Below are 12,780 nucleotides of genomic sequence, written 5' to 3'. Positions count from 1 at the left end.
ATTGGACCCCCGCGTGGAGACAATGTATCGGCAACCATTTCAGGTGTCTGAATGTGTTTAAGGCCAGGGGAGAAATTATTATTTTTAAAGAGTACTATCTTGTTAGTTAAAATACAAGCTGTACTGTTAATCAGAAAACAAACACCTTATTAATTAAATAAAGCTTGAAGATTCTTAGCAAAAATGGCCTTTGAAAATAGGGCTACATCCTCCAAGATTCCAAATGAAAGTTCCAGAAAGTTCGGAGGCCTCTTGCAAGCACATAAATTGAAAGGAACTCAGTTTTCTGACGGATGAAAATGCCCCCAGGCCGAAGGGTGGAAAGACAGAAAATGGGAAAAGGGGTTTCCTATGTTCAAAACTCGAAACAGGGCACGGCGAGGCATACTTACCTTGGTTTTGTTTTCTTCTGCAAACCCGGGGGTGTCTGTGTCTGGTGGGTAGGCAACTGTGACATAAACATTATAGGGCTTCACCTGCATTTCAGAGACAACATGGACCCCTTCAGTAAACAGGATACAATTTCGCATCCTCCCTCGTCAACCTGCACTGGCTTCCAGGCAGACGTTCTAAATACGGCCCTGATTTTCTCAAAAGGTGGTGAGACCAACAGGGTGATTCTGTAAGAAGAGAACTACCACCAGGTGAATCAGGAAACTCCTGGCCCTGAAGATCATTTAGAAGTAAAGGCAAAACGCTCACCCCAACCTCGATTCCAGAAAACAGCTGGCCCTGAGCTGGGGAGATTCGCCTCCTTCTAAGTTCCTTCCACTCCCGCTGACCAGGGGCCTGGGAGCTGCCCGTGAGGACAGCAGATGGTGCTAAGGGGAAATCCGCTCGTCCTCCCTCCCACCGCACACCACGTGGGCTCGGTGGCCGAGGCCACGGGACAGGTCTACTCCTCGGCCATCAGGAAGGAAAAGGAGTTTGTTTTCCTTCACGGCTGCTTCTCAAACCCTCGTTATGTTGATTTCATTTACAAAATATGTTGAGATCATTCAAATCCCTTCCCCAATGCCCTTCGTGTGCCACCCCAGACCCGGGTCTACAATTATATCCACCCCCTGAGAAGTCTGCTGGTTCAGGAACTCCCCTGCCAATGAGGGGCTCAGGGGTCACGTCCTCCACCACAGAACCAGCAAACAGGACGCTCCCCCGAAGGGACCCCCCAAGTCAGACCAGGACAACCTCACCTGTGAACCATCTCATTCTGTATCTATATGTGGAAACTCCTTCCCAGCTTCTCTTCCAGGCCCCCTGGCTCTCTCTGGAACAGAATCCTAGGCTTGTTTACCTCACTGCTGGGTCTCCTCACTCATAAACACACCCCCGACAATTCTAGAAGATTCGCCTGCCGGTCCGACAGGACACACCTTTCCCACTGAGCCCCTGCTCCACACTCGTATCTTGCCCTGATGCTTAGTGACGCTAAGCAGGATGGATTAAACCATCAAATATCTGCCGTGACTTTTGTTTGCTTTTGGCTCACTGCTTAGCTGCACGGAAACGCCTGAGGGAGTTGGCAGCAGACAGGCAGCTGGTCGTGAGGAAGACCGCTATGCGTCTTAAGGAAGCTGCAAGTGACAATACTATATTGCTTCCTCATGCAACAGCCTCGGAGAGCATCCCAGGGTCCTGTGTTACATTTGACTTTTTTTCTCCCTACTTCCTTCTGTGCAGCACGGTCCTGAGGGCTGTGGAGGAGCCGCAGGGGCAGGAGAAGCATGCGGGCAGAAGAGCCTGGCCAGCCAGCCCAGGAAGTGCAAGAGCAGAGGACGATGTCCCTGCTGGTTCGGTTCCAGGCACCTAGGGCGCGAGAGTGCGTTCACTCAACGTCGCCGGGGCATGCAGCTTCAAGGCCCGGCCGTGCTGGTAAATAGCTCTGGATTCGGGCCGGCAGTCAGGCTGATGAGTAAGCAATTCCTCTTCCACTTGTTTTTGAGACGGTGACTTTAAAAACTGTCTCCCACGGCCTTGCCCTTTGCTGTGCACAGACCAGAGAGAAACACCACCAAAAAAGAAAAGCCAATACGCAGTCATGAGACAGCCCGCCCAAAGCCTGAAGCTGACTGCTCAGACGATGTCAAAGCAGTGCTTCTCCAAGTCAAGGTTATGGCCGAGCTTCCAAGTGGTTAAAACAGCTTTCCAGAACAGCTTTTTCCCGGGGTGGGCACAGATTGTCAGGGTTGGGAGAAACCAGTCCAATCCCTTTCTGGGTACTGGTATCCTCCCGACGCTCATGGAGCCAAGTAACTCTCTCAACCTATGGCTGGATACCTCCAGTGGCTAGTAACCTAACTGTTGTATTTATTTATCCAACAAATACTTACTGCATTACTACTAGGCCCTCGTGGAGCTTACAGTCCCCTGAAACTCATGGTCAAATAATTTGTTAAAATCTATATAAACCATATCTACAACCTTCCTTTAATAGACTAATCCCATAACCCCAGCAGAAAAGGAAATGAGGTTAGTTTGGCTTCACTGGTTCTTGCTAAGACAAGTGCTGACTCCTCAAGACCACTTCTGCTAAGAATTTATAAGCCAGGACTTCACTGATTCCCGTTTACGTAGCCCCTGTCTGCGTTTCTGTGTTCTCCTCACTGACCGTTCTGTCTCCCCCACTGCTCTGCCCTAGTCCCATCCTGTTACCATTCCCTCCCTTCTACCTGCCCTCGTTCTCAGTCAGAAAGACACCCCACTTGCTCAAGAACTGGCTTATTACCAAAATTATCTCACCTAAGGTGCGCTGTTCCTCATTCCATCAAAGCAAAGGCATGGGGGCTGGAAACAGGATTACAGCTGTTGACATGAAGCTCCAGAACTTAAGCTTCGGCTTACTTGTGGGCCATGGCAGGAAAAGACAGGATTGGGGGGCGGGGCATGAGGCCAAGGGAAATAGAAAGGGGGACGCCTAGTTTTCTTTTACTTGGTCTCTGCTACCACATCTTTGGCTACACCCCACCTCAGAAGTCTGCTTTCCAAAAAGATCAACTTCTAAAATCTTTAAATGATGTATTTGTACCTAAAAGACTGAGTCAAAAAAGGATGACCAAAAAAAAAAAAAAAAGCCAACAAAGCATTCTTTCAAATTTAGTCATTGTATGTAAAACATTTCTAGGTCCAACTTTAGTCTGAGGGTCAAGGGCTGGGGTGGAGAGGAAGATTTAAGAGTTCATTAAACCAAAAAAGAATGATCAACAGCACTTAGAGTCTGACTAAGTCTAGAAGGTTTCATTCACAAAAACACAAAAATCACCTTGGCCAAACAGACCAAATGATCCAGGTTTCAAAAACACAGGATAAGTTTGGATAAGTTTGTAAGGAAACAATTGTTTTGATGCAAGTTCTGCTATGAACAAACTAGATTTTGATTACTGAATTTACTTCCCCTCAAACCTACTTTCCATGTACATGTTTACTTTAGTTTTTGTTTATGTGAGGGCATTTTTAATGGAGTCCAAATACGGAGCGAAGTCAAGCTGACCAGCAAGTCCAGACCGGCCACTTGCAGCCTGTGAATCACATGTGTCATTAGGAGGCTTCAGGGACTCGTCTGGGCTAGCAGCTCCTGTCTTTTCCCTCTTCTTTATTAACATCTTCTTTCTACCCGAAATGAAACCAGGCCACCCAGATCACACACTTTGCCCTAAATGAGTGAATCCTGAAGTCATTCTGCAAGACAAGACTCGGGGACAAAAAGCCCTCGTGCACAGACCTTGCAATTCCAAACTATCCCTTCTCCTACTGGGTTTCTGAGACCAACGTGAAGGGGTGAGGCAACCCCTGACCTGAATTATAGACACGTTACAGAGGCAGACAGGCAGCCAGAAGGCGGAACCAGAAGGCATGGACTTTGTTACCATTTCTGTCACAAAGTAATGACGCGGCTCTGAGCAACCCAATGGCTTTACTGAAGACTCAGTTTTATTACCTAGAAGGTGGCATAACAACATCTGCCTCGTATATTTCACAAAACTGTTATAAAAATAAGATGGTTATTCATAAAGGGACTTTTCAAAGTAAAAACTACAAAAGAAATACCAGTGTTCTTGTTGGAAATTTCACAGGCATACGCGCCCCACTGGCTGAGCATATATGACAGTGACCTGTTATTGATTAAGAGTATCAAGGACATTGATGACAATGAAATTTGTGGCTGGTTCCTTTGGGATGAGAACAGCACAGTCTGCCAGTCCCTAAGTGGCAGGTCGGGATTCTGTCACTGACCCGAGAACACGTCTGCACTGCGTTGCTCATCCAATATCTGGGCAGTGTGGCACTCTGCCATGTACCATCAAGGGCTCTTCTGGGGGCTCTCTGAATCAGGGGTCAGCAAGCTATGGCCCTTTGCCTGTGTTTTTACTGGCACATAGCCACACCCGTTCGTTCATTTAAATCTTGCACAAGGCTGCTTTCCTGCTATCCCAAGAGATGTGAGTAGCTGCAATAGGCACCATCTAGCCCTCAAAGGCTAAAATATTTACTCTCTGGCCCTTTACAGGAAAAAAATTTATCCACCCTTGATCTTAATCATTAAATGGGATTCTCAAATCGCACTCTTACTATAAGAGGACTGGCCACAGTGAAGTTTCCTGTGGGCTTCTTGACATCATGACGTAGTGTTATATTTCAGTATACAGCTGACCCTTGAACAACGTGGAGGTCAGGGGCGCCGACTCCCTGCGCAATCGAAATTCCACGTATAACTTTCCAGGAGGCCCTCCGTACCCACAGAGCTGCATCCACGGATTCAACCAACCTCAGATCATGAGGTACTATAGTCTTTATTGAAAGAAATCCACAAATAAGTGGGCCTGCGCAGTTCAAACTTGTGATGTTCAAGGTCAACTGTATATAGAAATAGAAAGAATTTTACCTTAAAGTATGTGATTTTGGAAAGATATGTGCAATGCTCACTAAGCATCCCCATGTCACAACAACACAGAAGCCTACTTCACGAAGCTGAGGAGGAAGGTTATACACATCTGACAAGTGCTTATTTTATGCTAATCCTAACCACATCCTCCTTCCACAAGATGTTCTATTCACTGTGAAGATAAAACGCACTCACGTTCATCAACATTTCTTTAGGATATTAAAATATAAGTATCAGGAAAGCCAAATTGCAATTTTTAGTTTCTCATTTTTACAAACAAGGAAACTGAGATCAAGTTAAATGAATTTGTCTAAAAACTGAGAGCTACACAAGTAGCTCTTTCTTCAAACACATTAGTTTTATTAGTCAGTCATAAAGGACAGATCTTTTTGTTAAAGCAGTATCTTTAAAAACGTTAAAGAACAACAACAACAAAAAGTTAAAGAATAAAATATCTTACAAAAACTCAAACAGTATTAGGCCAGTAAAGGCGCACCTCATTTTATTATGCTTTGCTTTACTGCGCTTTACAGATATTGCATTTTTTACAAATTGAAGGCTTGTGACAACCTTGCCTTGAGCAAGTCTATTGGCAACATTTTTCCAACAGCGTTTGCTCATTTCGTGTTTCTAAGACACATTTTGGTAATTCTCCCAATATTGCAAACTTTCTCAATATTATTATATTTGTTATGGTGATCTGAGATCAGTGATCTTTGATGTTATTACTAAGACTCACTAAAGGCTCAGATGATGGTTAACGCTTTTTAGCAATAAAGTATTTTTTAATTAAGGAATGAAGGTACATTGTTTCTTTAGACATAATGCTATGCACTCTTAATAGACCACAGTACTGTGTAAACATGGCTTTTATATGCACTGGGAAACCAAACAATTCACGTGACTCGCTTTATTGCGATATTCGCTTTATTGCGTCCGGAACCAAACCCACAAAATCTCTGAGGTATGCCTGTAATGCTGCGAAGATGTTAGTAGTGCTAACCGTGTATTAAATTTTTATGCAGTGAAAAGCATGTTAACTGCAAAGTTCAGGGGTTGCGTCAATTCTCCTTCACTAATGCCAAATCTACAAATCTCGAATTTAATACAGTGATACGTGTAAGGAAGTTACCAGCTAAAGGGGACCATGTATTGCTGGGCTGACTGAAGACAGGTCTTACCTCCATCTGCAAAGCTTCCGCCAATCCCCTGATGGCAAACTTGGACGAAGAGTAGGCTGTGAAACCAAATAGGCCTAACTGCCCCGCCTGGGAGGACACGAAGACAACCCGGCCCACGCGGCGCTCCTTCATGGTGGTGATCACCGCTCGGCTGGGGTACACGCTGCCCAGATAGTTGACGCTCATTAACCTCTGCAGGGAACAAAGAGGCCACGAGAACTAAGCAAGGTCAGCGCCCCAAGGCTGCATCCCACGGGCATCCTGCCTTCTCACCAAGTCTGAGCTAGTCAGTGGAGCCCAAGTGACTGGGAGCTCAGCCGACCTGCTGAACGAATAAAGGCCTAATGATCCTGTAAGTGACCGTGACACACAGGACCGACCACTGGGAGCCTATTTCAACCTAGCCTTACCTTCTCACGACGACAGCACTTATATCTTTGCTGAAGACTGGTCAAAATTAGTCTTCTCCTTATTAAAAAGTACACTGTAATACTTTTCGAGAAACAGTTTTGAGGAAAGAGCTTCTAAGTATTTCCAGCCCTATTAGTTCTAAGTGACAGAAAGATCACAAAGAGACGAGGATCGGAGTTGACAGCAGGGACTGTGGTGTGAAGCCTGGTTTCTACCATTTACTGCCTATTTGATGATGAACAGAAAAGTCAGACACTCTACTTATTTCCTCAGTGAAAACAGGGTTAATACGGGTGTGATCTCACAGGCCTGCAGCAAGGATTGAAAGAGGAAACACAAGGCAAGTGCCTGCACAGCCCCTGACCTACAGCAATTACTCAATAAATGTCGGCTCTTATATTATGATGGGTAAGAACTCACAGAGGCACCAAGATCTACTTTCCCCTCATCCTGGGAACTCTTAAAAACCTTACATTTTCAACCTGAAAGTCTCAGGATACTGCCTTACAATGTTTCTATATTAAAAGTCTTGTAAAAATACTAGATCTATCGCCATGTGAAACCAAACACTTCATTGGGAAACTTTAAGTCCATCATGAAATGTTAACTCAACAGCATTAAGTAACTTTTAGAAACAATGACCAGAAACACCAGCAGGCCAGGGGGAAATACTTAGAAGTTTACAAAAAGCAGAGGGCAGACGGTACTTACACCGTGATTGCAGCTACTTTGAATATTAAATAAAAGTACATGTGCACAGGTACAAAACCAAAGAAATGTAGAAAATTGTAAGTGACTATGTTAGGATTCTGGGATTCCCATTTTTTCCCCCAAATGTTTTTTAATATCATTATATTGGTTTGACAAAAAAGAAGGCATACTGAACCCATGTGTAAACCTTAGCTCCCTTCAGAGACACCACTAAAATCTCAATAGAGATTTTTTTCAAGGCAAGAATCCACATGAGCAAAGAAAATAGCAGCAATGACATTTTGGAAGTTGAAAAGAATGACGAGGGAGAACTAACCTGGCAGAAAGCTGAATGCGAGGTGAGGAGCAGATAAACTAAAAAGCAAGATTAAACCACAGAAGCCCCAAAAGGCTCCAGCAGCACCAAGTACCTCTGGGGGCAGGAGGGCAGGCGTGGGGCTGGAGGACAGGAATGTGGACTAAGGGTCTGTTTAAAAAAGTCAGATGGACAAACCCACCCACCGCCATAATCAGAGATTTCAGTACCCCACTTTCAATAATTGACAGAACAAGTAGACACAGTAAGGAGACAGAAGACCTGAACAACGTTATCAGCCAACTGGACCTAATTGACACTGATCGAACACTCCACCCAAAACAGCAGAAAACCATCAACCCTCGGTATCCATGGACGATTGGTTTCAGGACCCCCCCAGATACCAAAATCTGCAAATGCTCAAGTCCCTCATATAAAATGGCACGGTCCAGTCAGCTGTCTGTATCCTCGGATATGGGGGGCTGACCCTATACATTCTTTTCAAGTGCACATGGAATGGCTATAAGATAAACTATATTCTGGGCTATAAAACAAGTCTCAATAAATTCAAAAGGATTCAACTCATACAAAGTATGTTTGCTGACCACAACGGAATTCAATTGGAAATCAAAAAGAGAAAGATTTCTGGAAAATCCCCCAAATATTTAAAAACTAAGTAACACACTTCTAAATAACCCAAGGGTCAAAGTGACAATGGAAAGGGAAATTATACAATATTTTTAACTGAATGAAAGTGAAAATACGACTTATCAAAATCTGTAGGCTGCTGCTAACGCAGAACTTGGGTGGAAATCCGTAGCACTAAATATCTGTGTTAGAAAAGGGAAAAAGCCTTAAATCGATGACCTCAGCTTCTGCTTAAAGAAACTATAAAAAGAAGAGCCACTTAAAACAAAAGTAAGCAGAAAAAAAAAGAAATAATAAAAATACAAGGAAATAAATGAAATAGAAAACAGAAAAAAACAACAGAAAAATCAATAAAGCCAAAAGCTGGTTGTTGAGAAGATGAACAAAATTGATAAATCTGTAGTCATACTGGTCAGGAAAGAGAAAAAACACAAATTATCAACATCAAAAATGAGAGAGTTGACATCACTACAAACTCTACAGATGTTAAAATAATAATAATAAGGGAATATGATGAATAACTTTTGTCAATAAATTCAACGATGTAGATGAAATGGACAAATTCCTTAAAAGAGACAAGCTACCAAAGGTCACTCCAAAAGAAACAGATAAGAAGATATACATGTAGCCCTACTACATCTGTTAAAGAAACTAAAGTTAGAAACCTTCCCACAAAGGAAACCTCAGGCTTCACTGGTGAATTCTACCAAACCTTTAAAAAAGAATAAATCAATTCTACACAAATCCTTCCAGAGAACTGAAAAGGAGGGAATATTCCTCTACTCATGCTATAAGGCCACCTTGACCCTTACACAAAACCAGAAAATAACATTACAAAACACTACAGCTAATATCCCTCAAGAACAAAGAAAGGATAATAATAATCACAACCAAGTGGTGTTTATCCCAGGAATGCAAGGTTGGAAACATTTGGAAACTAATCAATGTAATTCACCATATTAACATACTAAAAAAGAAGAACTCTATGATCATCCCAATAGATGCAGAAAAAGCATCTGACAAAATTCAACATTCATTCCTTGTAAAAACTCTCTGCAAACTAGGATAAACTACTAAACTTGATAAAGGGCATCTACCAAAAACAAAAAACAGGGAGTTCCCTGGTGGCCTAGTGGTTAGGATTCTGGGCTTTCACTGCTGTGGCCCTGGGTTCAACCCCTGGTCAGGGAACTGAGATCCCGTAAGCTGTGCAGTGCAGCCAAAAAAAAAAAAAAAAAAAAAAGAATTAAAAAAGACAAAAAAAACAAAAACAAACTACAGCTAACATCATACTAACATCATACTTAATAGTAAAAGACTGACTGCTTTCTCCCTAAGGTCAGGAACACGACAAGAATGTCTGCTTTCACCAACTTCTATTCAACACTGTACTGGAAGTTCCAGCCCATGGAATAAGGGCATCCAGATGGGAATGCAAGAAGTAACACTTGCAGATGACACGACCTTGGATGTAGAAAGTCCAGTGAGCGCTAGAATTAATAGTTAAGCTCGGCAACACTGCACGACCAGTACACAAAAATCAATTGTATTTTTCTATATTAGCGATGAACACTCAGAAATTGAAATGAAAACAACCATTTACACTAACATCAAAAAATATGAAATACTGAAAAACAACGTGCAAGACCCATACACTGAAAATTACAAAACACTGCTGAGAGAGATTAAAGAAAACTTAAGCTAAATAAATGGAGATATATATTATGGTGTAAGGGTTAGAAGACTCAACATTATTAAGATGTCAGTTCTCCCCAAATGGATCTATAGCAGCAGTGTAATCCCAATCAAAAACAACTCTCATAAAGCAGAAACTAACACACCATTGTAAAGCAATGATACTCCAATAAAGATGTTAAAAAAAAAAAAACAAAAAAAAACTCTCATCGTTATCTACAGATAGATAAAACAAGATACAACTCCAAGAACCCACAGAGAAAACCACTGAGAAGGAAAATTAAGAGAAGTGTGTTGGCGCGCCCCAAGACCACCTCCAGCGTGGGCGATTCGCTGGAAGATCTCACGGGACTTTGCGCACAGCTGTGCTCACGACTGAGGCTCGTCACAGTGAAAGGACACAAAGCCAGACCAGCCGGGGCAAAGGGCACAGCGGCCAAAGTCCAGAGGAAACCAGGAGCACATTTCCACGAGTCCTCTCCCTGTGGAGCCTCACAGGACCTGCTTAAATTAAGTCCCTCCCGGCAATGAGTCATGACAGCACAAACTGTTGTGTACCTGCGATTTACATGCACGTGAACTTCAGTAAAATTAAAATGAAAAAAAACTCCAAAAAAACCAAAGAACATAATTGAGATAGAATTCATCTTAAAGAAAAAGGAACTCTTATCTTCAGAAAATGCATCAAACGTGGTAGTGTGTGTTCTAACAGGGCGTGTCGGTGATAAGCCCACACCTGGACTTGACCAGAACAAGGCAAGTGACCAGACCGAGGTGGGAGAGAGCAGAGGGGCGCGTGATGGCCTGCGAAGGGGATGCCCTCTGCAGCACGGTGGCCTCCTGCCTCCTCTCAGGGCAGCCAGGGGCAGAGGGGCGATGGCCAGAGACGGCGGGGCCCACGGCAAACAATCCCTGGAACAAGGCCCTGTCACTGGAATAGAGCAACAGGTTTGGGGTTAACCAGCCTCCCTCTTTAAAGCCCAGTCCTTTCGGAGGTGAGGCCAATTCTGACATCCCCTGTCAGCTGCTTAAGCCCCTGCACCGTGCTGACCTCTGTTCTCACCGTCCCCTCTCCACGGTGACCCACGCCGGCACCTCCATCCACTTCCCAACACCACCAACCCTTGTCTTAATCACCCTGACAGTCCTAAAAGTCTCCTGACACAGCAGGCAGAAAGGGCCTCTAAAAGCTGCAATGCAGATCTCACTACTCCCCAGCCTGGCTTAAACCCCTTCAGAGGTTTTCAACTGAAATCCAAAGTGGCCCCATCCCACACGCCCAGGGCTTGGGAAGCTCTGGCCTCCTGGCCTCCTAGTCAAGGTCCTGGAGTTTGCCCGGCTCTTTCCACCTCGGGGCCCCTGCAGCCACTGGCTCTCCGGACTGGATCTCCTTCTTGGCGTCTCTGCACCTGCCCTTCGGGTCACCTTCCACACTGTGTGAAAGAGCCTCCTCTTTTCCTTTCCCATTTCCTTTCCCCCGAGTATCAATACTTAGCGCATCTGTAATCACACTGCTGATCCGCTGGATCCTGCCTGGTCTGTCCCACCTTAGCTGGGCCAAGGCTTTATTCTCCTGCTCACCACAGCATCCCCGGGCCCTAGAATGACACCCGATTCACTAGAGGCTTTCTCGAATATTTGTGGGTTGAATGAATAAAAGACGAAGGACGTTAATATTTACACACAGCTACCCTGAGCTGAGCATTATGCACCCAATTATGCTACTTCCTCCTCATAGCCCTGGGAGCCGTACGTCCCATTCACAGAGATGGAGGCCGAGGATGGAGGAAACCCTGAGGCCAGAAGGAAAAAGAACGGTTTGCCTGAGATCACAGTTAGTAAACGGTTAGACTTGAAACCAGTTGTGCTAAGATTTAAAACTGGTTTAGTCTGATGCCAAAGGCCAGCTTTTTTCCTACTGTCCCATGCTGCTGGGGACAGAGCAACAAATAGTCTGTGTGCGTGGGTACTGGTGTGGGTGGGAAAGAAATCGATTGTTTTTCTAAACGAAAGAGAGAGAGAATGAGACACAGACAGAAGGAAGGAGATGGTGTGATGGAGACTGAAGGTTGAGAATAAAGTGAGTTTTTTAAAAAAGATTAGATTTGTGCTTTTTTATAATATTTCAGCATGCTTCATATTCTATACATGTATTTTACTTCTTCCTTCATCTCACCTGCTTCATGTTTTCTCCTTGTCATTGATACCCACACACAGTCACCTGGTCTTTTTTTCTTTTTTTTTTGGCCATACCGAGTGGCATGCAGGATCTTAGTTCCCTGACCAGGGATCGAACCCGCACCCCCTGCAGTGGAAGCGAGGAGTATTAACTACTGGACCGCCAGGGAAGTCCCACACAGTCACCTGGTCTTATACTCTTAGTTCCTTCTGTTCTTCTCAGTTATAAATCCCCACAAATCATTCACTCCATTACCTTCGGACTTCCATCAGACACACAGATGGAAACAATCCCTCCCCTTCTGTCCCTGGACACACCCCGCTTCCTGAGGTCTTAGCTTTACAACTATGCATTTATTTATTACAGCCACATAACTACTTACACCTCGATCCTCTTTGCCGTCCACAGCCGGTCCAGGTGAGTCTGCTGATTGATTCTCCCTTTATGTCATCTTTCACACACACACACACACGCATGCACACACACATGTGCACACACACGCACACACACACACATACTCCTCTTTCACTGGCCACCTCTGAAGTCTTTCCCGTCATCATTTCATGCCTAGACTACAACTATTTCCCCCAACTGATTTTTTACACAGCTGTTGAGACAATCTTCAAAATCTCCCTGTCAATACTTAGAGAAAAAGGCATACAGGTCAAGACAACTAGCTTTTATGCCAAGTTGATAAAGGAGCCTTAAGACACTAGAGTCCCCGCTAAGGCATCCCTCTGCTTCCATCTCCATCTGGACCTGCCTAGCTCGCCTAATCACA

At 44.2% G+C, this 12,780-nt stretch overlaps 1 protein-coding gene across 4 annotated transcripts in view; it reads right to left on the bottom strand.

Moving 5' to 3' along the window:
* Positions 1 to 12,780, bottom strand: part of KDSR (3-ketodihydrosphingosine reductase) — a 41,916-nt gene that overhangs the window by 12,578 nt on the left and 16,558 nt on the right. For 2 of the 4 annotated variants that reach the window (XM_082353769.1, XM_082353772.1), the window contains exons 6-7: positions 6,061 to 6,252; positions 393 to 476 (exon numbers count right to left, since the gene is read on the bottom strand). In XM_082353769.1, the coding sequence (XP_082209895.1) occupies positions 393 to 476; positions 6,061 to 6,252 (276 nt within the window). Of the gene's footprint in view, positions 1 to 392; positions 477 to 2,847; positions 4,852 to 6,060; positions 6,253 to 12,780 lie in introns of those variants that run through there. The other 2 variants (XM_082353770.1, XM_082353771.1) reach the window with 2 other exon arrangements.

This window comes from Balaenoptera borealis, assembly GCF_965194805.1.
Source record: "Balaenoptera borealis genome assembly, chromosome: 14".
NCBI lineage: Eukaryota > Metazoa > Chordata > Mammalia > Artiodactyla > Balaenopteridae > Balaenoptera > Balaenoptera borealis.
Note: the sequence above shows the minus strand (reverse complement) of the source record. Positions and strands in the feature narration are given on the sequence as shown.